This window comes from Myotis brandtii, unplaced genomic scaffold (assembly GCF_000412655.1).
Source record: "Myotis brandtii unplaced genomic scaffold, ASM41265v1 scaffold303, whole genome shotgun sequence".
Taxonomy (NCBI): domain Eukaryota; kingdom Metazoa; phylum Chordata; class Mammalia; order Chiroptera; family Vespertilionidae; genus Myotis; species Myotis brandtii.
Window position 1 is genome coordinate 3,514,189 of NW_005361573.1, and position 17,414 is coordinate 3,531,602.

The 17,414-nt window shown below is 44.2% G+C and overlaps 1 protein-coding gene across 1 annotated transcript in view; it reads left to right on the plus strand.

Moving 5' to 3' along the window:
* EWSR1 (EWS RNA-binding protein 1) overlaps positions 1 to 15,549 on the plus strand; it is a 22,771-nt gene extending 7,222 nt beyond the window's left edge. The window contains exons 5-16 of the mRNA XM_014542501.1: positions 1,774 to 1,941; positions 3,737 to 3,948; positions 4,861 to 5,041; positions 7,784 to 7,821; positions 8,334 to 8,366; positions 8,945 to 9,063; positions 12,380 to 12,509; positions 13,083 to 13,205; positions 13,846 to 14,008; positions 14,400 to 14,497; positions 14,768 to 15,020; positions 15,154 to 15,549. Of these exons, the coding sequence (XP_014397987.1) occupies positions 1,901 to 1,941; positions 3,737 to 3,948; positions 4,861 to 5,041; positions 7,784 to 7,821; positions 8,334 to 8,366; positions 8,945 to 9,063; positions 12,380 to 12,509; positions 13,083 to 13,205; positions 13,846 to 14,008; positions 14,400 to 14,497; positions 14,768 to 15,020; positions 15,154 to 15,193 (1,431 nt within the window). The 5' untranslated portion in view covers positions 1,774 to 1,900 and the 3' untranslated portion in view covers positions 15,194 to 15,549. The remainder of the gene's footprint in view (positions 1 to 1,773; positions 1,942 to 3,736; positions 3,949 to 4,860; positions 5,042 to 7,783; positions 7,822 to 8,333; positions 8,367 to 8,944; positions 9,064 to 12,379; positions 12,510 to 13,082; positions 13,206 to 13,845; positions 14,009 to 14,399; positions 14,498 to 14,767; positions 15,021 to 15,153) is intronic.
* Positions 15,550 to 17,414: the final 1,865 nt, after the last annotated feature.

Genomic DNA, 17,414 nt, shown 5'->3' on the forward strand with positions numbered 1-17,414 from the left:
TGTGACTCAATTGTCAGTAAAGGATATGTCCACATCTGGAAGTCAACTAAAGGAGTTGACATGATCTTCTCTGTATTATGTAGTGGCTTGGTAATCCAAATATAACAGGCGAGTATAAATTCTTAACTGGGTACCCTGCTGTGGGGTGAATATTGGGGCAAAGTTCATACTTCATGACTGGTTAGCAGGTAAACATTATTAGTTGTTACTTAACAGAAGATATTATTTGCTTTAGGCAGTGCACTTAGGTGGTTTCTGCATACAATCTTGACAGAACATTGGATTCTGATTTGAAGTTTTTTTAGGAAATAAACAAGAGATCAACTTGTAGCCTAGTCGTTTTGTCTGCTGTAGAGTAAGAAATTAGCTCTGGCAAACACTCATGAAATTCCTCCTAAAATGCACAGTGAGTAATCAGAGCTACTTGGTAGTTTAAATCTGCTAGACAGCCTGTGCAGTAAGAGCTAAGTAAACTAGCTGGTTCATATAGGGCCTTGTTTCAGTTGACCTAGGCATATCGGTGTCATCAAATGTTTAAGTCCCACTTGATGCTCCGTTGCAACAGGATATCCAAACCATAGCTGGAGGGTTTTGTATATTAACTGGTTTTTTCTAAATCATCCTTTTTGGTTCCTTTTTTTTTCTTAATTTTCAATCCGTACCATTTTGAAACAGCTGTCTGTCTTATGATCAGTGACAGCTATTCCCCTTTCCACTGGAAAAAAAGGGGGTTTGTGACCTATTTCAGCTCTTTGGAGAAAGAAATCAGTACTTCCCCAACCTCTCTGGTCTGCCTACTGATTCTTGGAGTTTTGCTTAAAATAGATGGAGCTTACTTTGCTACAGCCCTATTGCAAAATGTTAAAGCAAAGAGGTAATAGAAACCACTGTGGTTTTTTCCCTTAGAATTGGGATTGGTTTTCCTCGCTTAACAAGGATATTTCCCAGGTCGTCTGAGCAGGAGGGGCTGGGGGGTATATACCTACCATGGTATTTCCATTATAGAAATTTTGAGGCAAGCTATGGCAGTCTGAGTTAAATGTTTTTTCAAGTCTGTTCTTAATGAATGAGAAACATAAATCCACAAGTAGTACAGATCTATAAATGCCATGGACTTACATAAATGTTACTGTAACCTAAAACTTGAATTGTTAAAGTTTTCTTGTTTTCTTTCAACCATCCTTTTTGAGAAATAGCATTTTCTTTCCTAACAAATTACCTCCCCTCTCATATCACTTATTGACAACACAAAATATTGTAACTACCTTTTTATAGCTATTAACATGGAACAAAAGAAGCACTATGGCCCTAACTGGTTTGGCTCAGTGGATAGAGTATCAGCCTGCAGACCAAAGGGCCCAGGGTTCGATTTTGGTCAAAGATCCGTATCTCGGTTGCAAGCTTCTCCCCAGCCCAGGCCCTGGTCAGGGCACATGTAGAAGACAACCAGTTGATGTGTTTCTCGATGTTTCTCTCTGTCTTGCCCTCTCTCTTCCACTCTCTAAAATCAAGAGGGTGAGGATATCCTCAGGTGAGGATAAAAAACAGAAGCATGGTGATGTCTCTTCTATGGATGTGATTAATTCATCCCCTCCCTTAGTGTTCTCCAGCAAATACAATTGGACCGACCCTGGGTTTGATGCAGTTCACTTTAAAATTGGATTTTCCAAACTCAGTCCTAATATTGCATATTGCTCATAGATTTGTAGAGTTCTTACCCAAGAGTTTTATGGTTGAGGGTGAAAAGTCTCACTTTTTTATTTCTTCTTTTAGACCACAGGATGGTAACAAACCCGCTGAGACCAGTCAACCTCAATCCAGCACGGGGGGTTACAACCAGCCCAGCCTGGGATATGGACAGAGTAACTACAGTTATCCCCAGGTACCTGGGAGCTACCCCATGCAGCCAGTCACGTCACCACCATCCTATCCTCCTACCAGGTCAGTCTCTTTGCTTCTGCTTCCTTGGGTGATCTGTGTTAATCTGATTCCCAGTGATAAGCCTGACCACATGGTGTTAACTTTAAAACCTCAGTCCTGGGTTCCCATAGCAGTGCCTGGCAGCCAGTAACTCTTCTAAGTACAAACAATATTCTTACCACTCCAGGTTCTTTTCAATTTGCTCTCTCAGTTAATTCAGATGGCTGAGAAACAGAAATATTTGAAAGCAAGCAAAATGCAGGGCATTATATTTTTTAAAAAGAAACTTCACCTTAAGCATTTTGTATTTAACAATGCAGAGGTCCATTCATGCACTGGTCTTTTAATGGTTGAGCTGAGGCCTTATTTTTTATTACAGTTTATTTGTTCTGCATTCTTTGTCCTAGGTTAACCACACCAGCATCTACAACATCCAGGTTTAGTTTCTTTAAAGTGTAGGAAGAACTGCAAGTTGTTGCACTCACATTTAAATTGAAGCAAGTTTTCAGACTTGCCTGAATTATGCGCTAAAGTGTTAACTTAGTTTTGCTGGAAGAAATAACCCCCCTTTTGCACTCATTTCATTGGTTTACACATTAAGAGCAGCAGGCATAAACAGGTTTAGGAGCCAGTACAGCTGACTGGTAAGTGTCTCTGTGCAGCTGGGAGTAGCAGTGGGCAGGCCTTCCAGCAGTTCTCCCAAAGAGCCCACCTGCACCAGCTGAGCTGGGAGCATTAATCTGGGGAGTTGAATAGCTGCACTCGGTGAAGAGAGCCGTGTCCATACAGCTGTGGGGAGAGATGGTGATAGAGGCTTAGTTTAATTGTGCTTTAAAATTTGTTTTTGTTTTTCATTATAATGGTTCATATGGAGTTTAATACCAGTTCTTTAAAGCTTTATTTCTGTTTAAGAATGTATCTTTGGTTCGATTCCCTGCCATATCAAAAAGATGAATATCAATGTAACATTCATCTTTCATACAGTGCCTTGATTCTGAAGTTTCTTTATCCGTCTTTTCTTTACTAACACATTTCGTACCGCTCAGGAGTTTTCTCATGTTTCCATACAGTGCCTCGATTCTGAAGTTTCTTTATCCGTCTTTTCTTTATTAACACATTTCGTACCGCTCGGGTTTTCTCGTGTTTCGCGCGCCATCTGTTAAGGACCGCTCACGAGTGTTCTCTTTTTTCACACCCATGGAAAAAGGAGCGAATCTAGATACTTATGTAAATTTTGTTTGGTCCCTCTTCATAGAGGAAAATGTTTTACACAGTACCATACGTTAAAAAAGTACTAGGAACTTTAATTGTTTTTGTAAGTAAAAATGTTATAATTATTGAAGAACAACACCAAAAGTGCATTATGATGATTTAAATAATGTGCAGTTTGTCCCTGGCGTATGTCTTAGAGATTTCTATGCGGTACGCAATGTGTTAATGCCCAGATTTCATAGATGATTGACCTGTCTGAAAGTTTGAAACTATATATAGCAATTTGAAATATGTTTTTTTAATACATTTTTATTGATAGTATTACAGAGATCCCACCCCCCCTGGTCTTCACCACCCTATTGCCCTTTGGTTTATTTCTTCTTGTTCCCCCAACCCCACATCGAGTGAAATGTGTTTTTATTGATTTTAGGGGGGAAGGGAGAGGGATAGAGCGGCAGAAACAAATTCAAACGGTTGATATGTAGAAATAACTGCATTTTTAAGGGTTTCTATATCACATGCTATGAATGTCTCTTGTATTTAGGGGGCTTGAAGGAATAAGCCTGTCCTTTCTAAAATGGTGTTTTTTCTTTCTTTCTTTCAGCTATTCCTCTACACAGCCGACTAGTTATGATCAGAGCAGTTACTCTCAGCAGAACACCTATGGGCAGCCGAGCAGCTATGGACAGCAGAGTAGCTATGGTCAACAAAGCAGCTATGGGCAGCAGCCGCCCACTAGTTACCCCCCCCAAACTGGATCCTACAGCCAGGCTCCAAGTCAATATAGCCAACAGAGCAGCAGCAGCTACGGGCAGAGTGAGTTGCTAAGAGAGAAAACCAAATAAGAGTGATTATGTTTGGAGTTTCTGAACGTGGGAAAATGGTCTTTATCATTGTTTGCTTTTTGACTCCAGGGTGCATCTTTAGGGCATAGCATCGTGGCTCATAGCTAGGATGTCCCAATAAAGACTTCGGTGCTTTTCTTCACTTTAATTGTTACTAGTAGACCTTGCATAAAAAGAAGAGATTCGTAACTGGCCAGAGTACATGATTGGCACTGGCACCCTGGTCTCTCTGGGGAACTTTATGCAGTGAATGAAGTCAGCATTCCTATGGCCTGCCCATCCCAACTCAGTGCCAATGAGCAGGTAGTTACTGAAGACTGCAGTGTGGACAGTCAAGTAAACGCTATCTGTGTTTTTTGTTTACGTCCATAGGAGAAAAAAAAGTTCCTCACAGGATAGTTTTATATACGTAGAGAAGTCATCAAAAACTCAAACCACCTTCACAATTTAATCTACCCAAGTTGTTGTGTATGTGGGGTTTTTTGTTTTTTTAATTAGGTTCCATTCATGGGCATGTGTTGTTATGACTATGAAATGAGTAGTGCTGCTTGATGGAGCCCAACCCTTAGCCATGTGCTAAAACCCTAAGAAACTGGCTCTATTTTTGGAGATATCTTATAATCCAGAACCCTGCAGACTTTTGGCTAGAGGGCTTTTTGTTTGGGAATGGTTTATTCTAGGCTAACTGTAGAAGGTTTACTTCAGCTTTGACGAACCAGCACTTTTTGTTGAACTTAAAAGAACCTATGATTAGAAGTGTGCTATCGAGGATGGTGCCTTGGTTAGCGCTTGGCACTTGAGAATTCTGTGATTCCAGGAGAGAGGACAACAGGCAGTGGTATAAATGCTGGTCCATGGCTTACAGATGTGACTCTTTCCTCAGGTTCATTCCGACAGGACCACCCCAGTAGCATGGGTGTTTATGGGCAGGAGTCTGGAGGATTTTCCGGACCAGGAGAGAACCGGAGCATGAGTGGCCCTGATAACCGGGGCAGGGGAAGAGGGGGATTTGATCGTGGAGGCATGAGCAGAGGTGGGCGGGGAGGAGGACGCGGTGGAATGGGGTAAGAGCAAACCTTTTCTCCTTTTACCTAATTTTGTTTCATCCATAGGATTTTCAATGGAAAGAAGGGACTGAAAGACATAAGAAATTTATTTCTACATTTCCATGGACAATCTGTTGAGCCCAAGCCATCTTCTAAAACATGGAAATGTCATCTTTATGGCATATATTAAGTGGCAGTCTGCTTTTTCCCTGCCAGTCTACTGGGTTGGGTTGGGGAGAACAAAGAATGGTTTTGAAATTAGAGCTTTCAGTTCCCTTCATGGTTTCCAGAGGTCAAAAGCCTCTGTGGGTAATAGACTTGGGATGGAACACACACACCCTTCTAACAATCTAGGTTTTTAACTAATTGTCTCTGAATGGTTGTCTTGAAATACCTGGTGTATATACTGCTAAAAAGGAATGCAGCTGTTTTCCACAATGTTTGTCCCCAACTTCTGTTTGTACTCCGAACTGTTGAACATAATGCTGAAGATCTTGGTCCCCATAACCCCTTGAACTACAGCCTGAGGTGCACCTGGTACACAGAAAAATCCAATAGCTTTTTGCAGAGTAATGTATATAGTTAATTCTAGTGTTACTCCTTATTGGAGATTTTAAGAAGTCTAAATCGGTTTGACCATTTTGATTGATGGCACAATCTGGTTTAGAAAACTTTGTTTAGATCAATAACGTAACCCTGCTACCTGTGCCTGCCCTCCCCCTCCCTTCTCCCATCTCCTCTTTCCTTTCTGGTATCTGTACTTTGATGAAGGTGAGGTATAATGTTGGTGGTTAACATAATCCAGAAGGCTTAGTTCTGTGTGTGTTCTGTCCCGATATAAACTAGTATAAAAGTTACGCAGAATGCTCTATTAAGTATAAATTGGATTTGACGCCACTGTTCAAGGGAAAATTGAATAGGATTTCTTTTATAGAAGTGGGCTTCAAAATTAAATAGATTTAAAATTTTTATCTATTAGCAAATCTGTTAACTATTGAAAGGTACTGATATTCTGCATAACTTAAAAGTCTTTGGTGAAATCTTTATTGGAAAAACAATCATTTTTACAACATGCAAAATTTTATGAATAATTTGGTATAAAGTAAAATCAATCCTCTGATTTGGAGAATGTCATTCCATTATAAAGGTTTCACTTCTTTATGGATGTTTTAAAATAGACATAGACACTTGAAATTACTATCATCACGTCTCCAATCACCTAAAAGTCTTAGTATGTTTCAATTGCAAAACCAATTTTAAATTTACTCATTTTAATACTTCAGAAGTAATAAATTCTAATTTTGCTAGACATTGCTGGGAGAGGGGCCCGCTCTTCCTGGATGAGAAGTCTCTCCTGGAGCCGTAGGAAAAAGTCATGGCTTTCCCCATAGGTTTTTCAACAGACTGGGCAGCAGTCCGTTGGACCCTTTGGGGACAGGACAGGGGCACCCCCCCTCTTTTTTATTGTGGTGTGGTGATGGTTTTCAGTGTCTTCTGCAGGTAAGGCACTCAATGTTGTTAACGTGCCCTTTTTCATTGCCTCAGTATTTTGATATTTTCATTGGCTGTTAAACGTGGAAACTTTTTAACATGCTTTGTCGCATTTATATGCTACAGGTTACAAAGTGAGAGCCTTGTATACACTTCAATACTTAAAAAGTACCCGTACTCAGTACTCAGCCGGCAGCATAATGAAAAGTGGGACTAGACACGGTGTCCATATGGAGAGGAAAAATATACATAGAATATTTTTAACAAAATGTTTTCATTGTATAAATGGAATCCTTCTGTAACTTTGGTAACTGCATACTTGTTGTTTGGTAATGAACCAGAGGAGGTATAATAATACTCTAGAATTGTGTAACATTAAAGTGTAAACTTTTGTGTTTAAAGAGAGAGAACATTTTATGGTGTGTACTTTAAAAAAAAGGAGACAAAGCTGCATGCAACAGCTTGAAATTGTATATTCAGGTATTAAAGGTGCAATACTGGTTAGAGAATACTCTGGGCCTCCCACTGAGGAGCTGCCTTTATTTAATTTAAAGAAGGAAAAAAGGCCCAATTCATAGTTTCTTCCCCTTTAAAGTATGTAAGGCAGTCACTTTATCCTGCCATTGTTGTTATTCTCAACTGATATGTCTGTAAAGTTGCACCCCCAGTCCATTTAGCCTTGGAATTGGTTGTAAATTTTCTTTTCACAGTGATTGTAAGTTCATTAGTGCCCTGAAATGTATGGCTTTATGCTGAAGATGGCTGGATGCGTCCTCTGGTGTGTGTTGTAGTCATTTAGTGTAGTTGTCTCCTTCTTTATTCTACTGTGACTTGTTAGGGAGCCCAGGGTCTCACTTGGTTCTGCCCTGGGAGAGGTTGAGGGTGCACCTTTATGAACATGGAAAGGTTCATTACCAGTTGTCCCAGCTTGCTACTCCTCTCTACACCAAGCTCTCTCTGTTTTTCAGCTGGTGGGGTGGGTGTTTGGGATCCATTTTCCCCCCTCATTTGCCAAGTATTGCACTATTAATACCAGCCCCCGAAATGAAAGGAACCAGCCACACTGGTGTGTACAATCAGACAAGCAAGGTTGTATATAAAGGAGATTTGAGCAAGCTGCCCTGAAGAAAGGCATAGTGACAAGATGAGAGAGATGCATTGTTTGGAGATGTTTAGCCAGTGCCCTTCTTCCCCACGAGCCCCCCCAAGGCTCAGAGCGGTACTGGCTTTTAAAGGGAAAGGCCTTCATTTCTTCGTTTATCCCCCCAGCAGCGCTGGAGAGCGAGGTGGCTTCAATAAGCCTGGTGGTAAGTTTTTGAGTATTACCATGGATAGTGTTTAAAAAAAAGTCAGTTTTTAGAAAACTATAATTTTTTATTAGTTTCATAAGCGGTTTAAAAATGATCTATACAAAAGAGACTAATGGGTACTGCCGGCATTGTCTTAGGGGTAATAAGGTTAACCTATGGTTACAAAACAAAGGGTAACTTGAAGTATTGATCAACTGCTTCTGTAATATGGGGGAGAATACATTTTTTAAATTTGGTTTATTTGGAGGAAAAATTTTGACTTAAATTTAACACTAATTTGGCACATAAGCATTGAGAGTGTATTTGGTTAATGGTTTAAAAGAAAAAACCCTAGAAACCTTTCACAAATGTTAAAGGGGCACTGCTCCATTTTAGCGGTGCGGGTCATTTTGAATTTAATGAAGCCCCATCAAATGGTGGTATAGTAGATAGTTATGTGTGTTTGTAAGGTTTTGTAGCTTGCAAGGCATGCACTAATAATATTTTATATGATCTTTCCTGGTTGGCAGGACCCATGGATGAAGGACCGGATCTTGATCTAGGTACTTTTGAATTTTTATCTTTTATACTTTCACGCTGTGCTTTATACACGAATAGCACACAAGTGAGTATGTGGTAGAGTTTAGCAGCCTCATCATGAATGTGATATTCTTGGTGTCAAGGGCAGTTTGGGGCTTCCTTTATGAAAAGCATCTACTCGCCCCAGCCTGTTTGGCTTATTTGGTAAAGCATCGGGCTGCAGACTGCAGGGTCCTGGGTTCGATTCCAGTTAAGGGCACCTACTTTGGTTGCCAGCTTGATCCCCGGCCCTGGTCGGGATGTGTGCGTGATGCAACCATTCAGTGTGTGTCTCACACATCGACGTTTCTCTCTGACTCTCCCCCTCTCTCTAAAATCAATGGCAAAATATCCTCGGGTGAGGATTAACCCCCCCCAAAAAAGTATCTACTCATAATAGCCTTAAACAAAATAAACCAGAAGTTTCATGGCTTTCTTATTAGTCTGTTTAGTAGTTCTCCTAGTTTTGTGATGAATACTAGCAGACAATAGGGACCAGTTGGTTAATAAGCCCCTATACATACATGACAGTAACTCCCTTCTGTCTTCTTTATTCTGGAAGGCCCACCTGTTGATCCAGATGAAGACTCTGACAATAGTGCCATTTATGTGCAAGGTTTAAATGACAATGTGACTCTAGATGACCTGGCAGACTTCTTCAAGCAGTGTGGAGTTGTTAAGGTAAGTTAGAGCATAACCATGCAATCTGGCAGGTGTTCAACCACAGCGCATTTTAAAGAGACTCAATTGCTGTTAAGAGTAGTTTCTGAAGTTGACTGATTTTTCTTTCTGGATGTATTGTGGTTTGTTCTTTAACATACTAAAAAATCAATTTTTTGAGTATTTTTTCAAAAAAAATAGTTTTAACTTTGAGAGGGAGAGAAACACTGGTTTGAGAACGCAGCATCGATCGGCTGCCTCCTGCACGCCCCATACTGGTGATCGAACCAGCAACCCCTTGGTGTACGGGACGACATCCAACCAACAGAGCCACACCGGCCAGGACAAAAACTTTATTTTAAAAAGTGCTAAACATGGTTTTAAGCATACTTGATAACTTGGCCATAAGGCAGTACCATTGTGGGAATATATGGGGGTCAGCCAGAAAAAAGCCATTGGAGTTTACATATAGCAGGGAACATAGTCAAAAAGGAATATAGTATGTTAAATGATAGAGGAAAATTATTTCCTCTAAATTATAGAGGAAAACAATACAGCAAGGAGCGCAGGCATAAAAGAAAAGGAACAGAGGCGTCCATACAGCTCGGAGTGGAGAAGGTATTTCAGAATAATGGGAATAACAAGTCGGGTCTGGGGCAGGAGCTTCCCTGGCAAACTCGAGGGAGCTGGTGTGACTAGAAAGTTTTGATCTGAGTTACTGGAATGGTGGTGGGTTGTTAGATGGGGAAGACTAAGAAATGGATTTTGAGACAGGAAGGTAGGGTCCCTAGAACAAAAGCTCAAGGTTTGGGAATCTTGTATTTCATTTATTAAGTACATTCTCTTAAAAACAGTTGGGTTGATTCTGGGCTTTTACTATATAAGCCATGCTGCAGTGAGCATTCTTGTACACAGCTCCTAGTGTGCGGTATGCTAGTTTCTCTAGTGTGTGTACAATCATTCTTGTTATTCACGGTGGTTCTAAAAGTCACTACAAACACGTGAGTTAATGAAGGCATATCTCAGGTAGGTTATAACCCTAAAAACAATTCATCCGGTAGTTCTTTATTTTACAAAGAGAAAAGGAAGTTCCATCGTGGTGACTGCCTTAATTGGTATTCAGATTTTCCCAGCTCACCTCAGCATTGGATCTCCCTGCGCTGCCTGCCCCTCCCCTACAGTGTCCATCCTTGGGTCATCTGTAGAGAGAATGGGAATGAGAGGGCAGAGTGTTGTCTTGTGTGACCTCAGCTGAGTGAGCATGTGCATCAGGCAACTTAAAAATTTTGCCACTCCGCCCTGACCGGTTTGGCTCAGTGGATAGAGCGTCGGCCTGCAGACCAAATGGTCCCAGGTTCGATTCCAGTCAAGGGCATGTACCTTGGTTGTGGGTACATCCCCAGTGGGGGATGTGCAGGAGGCAGCTGATCAATGTTTCTCTCTCATCGATGTTTCTAGCTCTCTATCCCTCTCCCTCTCTGTAAAAAATCAAATATATTTTTTTTTAAAAAAATTGCCGCTCTGCATGTGTACACAAAACCACAAAAGTGCCAGTAGTATTGATTTTGGAGTTTATAAATTTTTATTTTTGACCCTCTGTAAAAAATCAAATATATATATATTTTTTAAAATTGCCGCTCTGCATGTGTACACAAAACCACAGAAGTGCCACTAGTATTGATTTTGGAGTTTATAAATTTTTATTTTTGAGAGCAGGCAAATTTGTATATATTTAATCCATGAAGGATGAGGATCAGCTGTACCCAGGCATAAAATTGCTTAAGGTATGTACATGTTTAACTTCACAAGTTAATGGTATGGCCAACCACTTACAACAGTATTACTGATTCACATTCTCACCACTACTGGGAATCATGGCTTTCAACTTGCTAATTTTTCGATTTGCTTTTTCCCTGTACGCCATCTTCTGGGAAATGTGTTTGTGTCTTATTTTTCATTGGGTTGTCGATTTATATTATAGTTTTTTATATTGTCTGAATGCTGAATAGAAAGTTCCACCCCTACCTGGATCTATTTCTTGGTTGTCTTGTGTACTTTTTGTTAATTTGTGTGATCCTGTGTTAATAGCAGATAATTACTATGTCGTTGTGCTAAATCTTAGCTAGTAAGACAAATTATTCTGCTTTGCTCTTTTTCTTCAGGAATGTTTTGCTATACTCCTTGCCTCTTTTGTATACATTTTGGAATCCATTTATAAAGCTCCTTAAAACACCAAATTGGGTGTTTACTGAATCTATAAGACAGCTTGAGAAATGATGTTTTTATAATACTGAATCATCTTTTTTTCTCATGAACATTGTATGTCTCCATTTATGTCTTATAATGGAGATTATAAAAGTATATGTCCCTTATTAAAGCATAGGTATCAGTTACAACATGTATATAAGCATTGTACCTTTTATATTTTTTTTAATTGATTTTAGAGAGGAGAGAGAGAGAGAGAGAGAGAGAGAGAGAGAGAGAGAGAGAGAGAGAAAACATCAGTGATGAGTGAGAATCATTGATCGGCTGCCTCCTGCATGCCCCACACTGGGGATCAAGCCCGCAACCCTGCTGGACATGTCTGACCAGAAATCGAACCGTGACCTCCTATTTCATACATCAACACTCAACCACTGGGCCACGCCAGCCAGGTGCACCTTTTTTTTTTTTTTTTTAAGCCCTATAATCAGACTTTCAAGCATCTCTAGGTATAAAAACAAATGTACAGATTGGACTTGGATCATGTTCACATTTAATACAAAACACACACATGAAGCCATATTCTTGAACGATGTGGCTCCTGAACTTAAGCCAACTGCATCTGTTCTGGCTCTGGAGGAAAAACCAGCTGTGTTGTACTTAATTACGAACACACAGCCCTATCTACTGTACTTAATGATTTGAAGGCTGTTTTTTAATGCTGCTTTTTAACTCTGCAAGTCCTTTCTTAGGTGGTCCAGCATGGATTCCATCGCTGGGTGCCTATAGTGTGGGCACAGACAGAGTGGAGTGGGTGCAAGGACCAGGAGAAGGCGGCTAGGGAAGGAGTGGGACCCAGACTGTTCACAGACACACTTTGGGATTTTGAGCCTATTTTGGTTCTTAGGATAAAACACATCTGGGGGAGGGGGGGAATAATTTTATATATTTGTTGTAGCAATTTAAGAAATAAGTCACCCATAATTCCACCACTCAGATAAATTAACATCTTACTGAACATAAGTTTGTGAAAGATTGTTGCCTTTGACAAGGACTTCTCTGAATTTCATGTGGACTTTTTCCTCAAAAAACAAGTATATTATGATCACAGTCTCCTGTGCTGTTTGCTGCCTAGATGAACAAGAGGACGGGCCAGCCCATGATCCACATCTACTTGGACAAGGAAACAGGGAAGCCCAAAGGCGATGCTACAGTGTCCTATGAAGACCCGCCAACGGCCAAGGCGGCTGTGGACTGGTTTGATGGTAGGACCCTTGGCATCAACCAGGGTGTGCTCGCTGCATCTAACTGCCTGCTGCAGGGCCGCCTGTGTCAGCTCGCAGGGAAAGAGGGCTTTGCTAGTAGATTGAATTCTGACTGTTAGGACATCATTCTCTGACGTGGTTCTCTAAACACAGACATCAGGAGGTACAGAAAACCCACAGACATGTTAGCACTGTACTTTTTAATTTAATTTATCTATGGCCTTGACATTGATGCTGAGATTTTACTTCAGGCAAAATCAACCCGAACGTGTCAGAGGACAGGTCCTGGCCCTCCTCTCTTGGCACTTCCTGTTCTTCCTGTCCCTACTTCCCACCCTGCGCTGGACAAGGGTGCCACCCCCACCCCCAGCTTACTTTTCCTCGAGGTTTTAAGTATGTCTAAAGGCTTTTTTCTGGTCCTTCCATTAAGGCTCTTAGATTCTGGGCAGGGCCCACTGGTGCAGCAGGGTGAGGGGGGTAGGTGAAAAGGAGTGGTCTCCCTTGCCTAGTCCTTCAAGAAGGAAGGAAGAGTTGAAGGTTGGGAGTAATTGCTGTTGTGTTGTCTCGTTCTAGGGAAAGATTTCCAAGGAAGCAAGCTGAAAGTGTCCCTTGCTCGGAAGAAGCCGCCAATGAACAGCATGCGGGGGGGCATGCCGCCCCGAGAGGGCAGGGGGATGCCGCCGCCGCTCCGAGGAGGTAGGCACTGACACCTGCTTGGACCTAGTCCGCGGCTGCATTGAAAGTTTTTAAGACACTTATCTTGGAGAGATTTGGTTTCTAGAGTGGACAAGCTAATTAGAAATATAAAAGGGGGACGTAATATTAGACTACGGAATGCTGGCAGTGAACATTTCTGGGAGTGTCGTGGCCGGTGTGGCTCACCTCAGCATAGTCCTGTGTCCTTCCAAGGTCTCGGGTTCGATTCCTGGTCAGGGCACATACCTAAGTTTCGGGTTTGATCCCAGTTAGGGCATGTGTGAGAGGCAACTGATCGATGTATCTCACATCAGTGCTTCTCTTTAAAAAAAAAGTTTGTGGGAGTAAAAGGAAGTGGAGAACATCACCTTGGTTAGTCAGAGAGGCTGGAACACTCTGCCTGGGTGTCAACCCTGGGGCTGTTGCATTTATGCCGCTTTGGTCTCTTCATCTGTATGAAAACACCTGCCCTCCTACAGCTGCTCTGGGAGCTGACTGTGGCTTCCCAGCCACACGGCTCATACCTGTGCTGTTCAGGACCTTGGGCTTGTGGGAAAGGGGCCAGATGGGGCCATGACGACGGTAGCCATTTCCCTGAAGCAAACCTGGTGCTATAAAGGGTGGTTGTTCTTTATTTCAGGTCCGGGAGGCCCAGGAGGCCCCGGGGGACCCATGGGTCGAATGGGAGGCCGAGGAGGAGACAGAGGAGGCTTTCCCCCAAGAGGGCCCCGGGGCTCCCGAGGAAACCCATCCGGAGGAGGAAACCTCCAGCACCGAGCTGGAGACTGGCAGTGCCCCAATCCGTATGTACTTCTCTTGGCACATTGATAGCCTGCTAGTGACGTCACTCCACATCTTGCCCTATTCCCATTCTGAAGAGAAGTAGGATGATGACTGGCTGCTATTGGGGGGGAGCGGGGGCTAATCAGTCACTTACCAGCTGCTTCAGAACCTCCTAAAGGTCACAGTTCCACTGGACTCTCGAGTCACAGGTATGAGGTACAGACGTATTGCTGGATCAGACACGTCCTATGGTGCGTTGCTGCCTGAGGCTCTAGTTCTGAAGCCATTTTGTGTGGAGTTTGACCCAGGACCTATTGGTGGTGGAGAGTGAGCCTGCTGACAGGTTGTCTTTGCTTGTTCAACTTCCTTAGCTCAAATAACTGATGCTTCCTATTGTACAATTTTATGCAGGGGGTGTGGAAACCAGAATTTCGCCTGGAGAACAGAATGCAACCAGTGTAAGGCCCCGAAGCCTGAAGGCTTCCTCCCGCCACCCTTTCCACCCCCGGGTAGGTACAGGTTTGGGGAGCATCCCTCAGCTTCTTGGTACTAACCCTCTTAGTAGCTTGGTGGGCTTGGTCACCCACAGCTGTCCACTGCTCAGAACCAGGTCAGTGGTTGCAGTAAGTGCATCTGGGCCCTTAAGTGCCGTCATCACTGCTAAATGGTGGCCAACCCAGATGTCCCGACCAAGTGAGGGCTCTGCTCCGGGAGAAGCGCAGAGCTTTTGCGTCCACCCGTTCTGTCTTGCCACTGATCTGTCCTTTCTCTTACCTCAGGCGGTGACCGTGGCAGAGGTGGCCCTGGTGGCATGCGGGGAGGAAGAGGTGGCCTCATGGACCGCGGTGGTCCTGGTGGCATGTTCAGAGGTGGCCGTGGTGGAGACAGAGGTGGCTTCCGTGGCGGCCGGGGCATGGACCGCGGTGGCTTCGGTGGAGGAAGACGAGGTGGCCCTGGGGGTCCTCCTGGACCTTTGATGGAGCAGATGGGAGGAAGAAGAGGCCGGCGTGGAGGACCTGGAAAGATGGATAAGTATGTGATGGTGGAACCGGCTCTGTCCGCAGGCAGGAAGCTCCCCCAGGACTCGGGTCTGTGGAAGGGCTTCCTTTCCTTTCCCCGTTTTAACCCGCGCCCCTCCTTCCCCCCTTTTCTTTCCCCCTCGTAGAGGTGAACACCGTCAGGAACGCAGAGACCGGCCCTACTAGATGCAGAGACCCCGCAAGCTGCGTTGACTACCAGATTTATTTTTTAAACCAGAAAATGTTTTAAATTTATAATTCCATATTTATAATGTTGGCCACAACATTATGATTATTCCTTGTCTGTACTTTAGTATTTTTCACCATTTGTGAAGAAACATTAAAACAAGTTCAACGGTAGCGTGCCGAGTTTTTTTTCCTCTCCTTTTAAAGATGGTTGTTTAACTAAGACTAATGGGAACCCCTTGTGAGCATGCTCAGTATCATTGTGGGGAACCAAGAGGGCCTCCAACTAACTGTAACAATGTTCATGGTTGTGATTTTTTTTTTTAAATAAAATTCCAAATGTTTATAAACAGTCATCCTTCTCGGCCTCTGTTCCGCAGTTGCTGCCTGTCTGCTTGGGGTCGGCCCCTGTCCCCCAGGAGTGGGGTGCCTTCAGACAACAGGCATCTAAGGGTCGTGTGAGGGGAAATCTGAAATGGTCCTGACGTGAAAACAAGCCAAGGCAGCAGCGTTGGTCATGGTGCTGCCAGGCAGGAAGGGGGTTGGCCTGTCACGTTGACCCTGGACCATCTCTGGAGGGGATGTCACAGCCCAGGTCTGTACTGCAGTGAGGGCCGCGGGGGGAGGACCTGTCACTGGCTTGAAGCCCCTTCGTGTCACGGGGACCTCAGTGCCACTCGCAGGCAGCGGCGTCGCTGAGGGGGCAGCGAGTTGGCTCTGCGCCTGCAGGAAGCGCTGCCTGGGAGAAGCCCGAGAAAGGGGTCATTCTTCCTACTCGGTGACATGTGCTTCCTTAATGCTACAGGGTGAAGAGTTTTAAAATTTGGTCAACAGCCGATACCAAAACAGGCCACCTTTAAGATTTAGTCCCTGGTCGCCTTGTGCAGGGTCAAATGTCAAGGTTTTTTCCAATGGGCACGCTTCCGGAATTGGGCCTTTTCGATCAGTCTTACCACCTGTGCTTGTGTGATTTCAGTCAAAGATTGAGACCTACCTGGGAAAAGAGGTTTTCCAAGTCTGTAGCAAGTTCATCGCCAGCAGATGTTAGGAAACCAGCAGCCTCCACACGTCCCCAGTCAGGAAAGACAAACTCGTGTCCGAAGGTCCAAGGAGAGTGTCTGTGAGCCTGGGGAAGGAACACGGGCTCTGCGCCTGCAGGAAGCGCTGCCTGGGAGAAGCCTAAGAAAGGGGTCGTTCTTCCTGCTCAGTGACATGTGCTGCCTTAATGCTACAGGGTGAAGAGTTTTCAAATTTGGTCAACAGCCTGATACCAAAACAGGCCACCTTTAAGATTTAGTCCCTGGTCGCCTTGTGCAGGGTCAGATGTCAAGGTTTTTTCCAATGGGCACGCTTCCGGAATTGGGCCTTTTCGATCAGTCTTACCACCTGTGCTTGTGTGATTTCAGTCAGAGATTGAGACCTACCTGGGAAAAGAGGTTTTCCAAGTCTGTAGCAAGTTCATCGCCAGCAGATGTTAGGAAACCAGCAGCCTCCACACGTCCCCAGTCAGGAAAGACAAACTCGTGTCCGAAGGTCCAAGGAGAGTGTCTGTGAGCCTGGGGAAGGAACAAGAAGCATTTGGAGAAAATTACTTCCCTTCCATGCCTGCCCCTGTGGGAGCAGGGCTTCGGAATCATCCGGAGCTGCATGGCACTCTCCCTGCTCCTGCTCCGGGACGGACTGCACCTCACCCAGCCCCCCTGGACATCCATCTCCAGTTCGTAGTTACCAGGTCAACACCCACCTCTGGAAAACCCTCCTTAAACCCGTCATTATCCCCCTCCAGCTGCCACCGTTTCTCCGTTCCTTCTAGGACCCACTTGTAATCGGTCTTGCCTCTGCTGACACAGCAGCTCTCCAGTCACCACCAGCCTCCCCATTGCCGAGTCAATGACCCTTCTCAGTTCTCCCATCACTGCCCCCCACCCCACCTCTAACATGGGAGAGGCCCACGGCCAGGGGTAGGTCACTGCCTGGCCGGCTCCCTCCGTCTACTGGTGGGGCACCCTCTTCCCCAGCGCCAGCTCCTCGGTGTCCGCTGGGCTCAAGCAGCGCCGGACCCTGCCCGCTGCTCCCTCCACCGCATCTCGCAAACAAGCACTTGCCCCCGTGCCTGAACCTCGGAGTCCTTGGCTCCTTGTTCTCTGGAACCCACTCCAGTCCCCTCCCGACCCCTCAGGTCCTCTTCACAATGCAGAACAGCGCCAGCACCCACCACAGT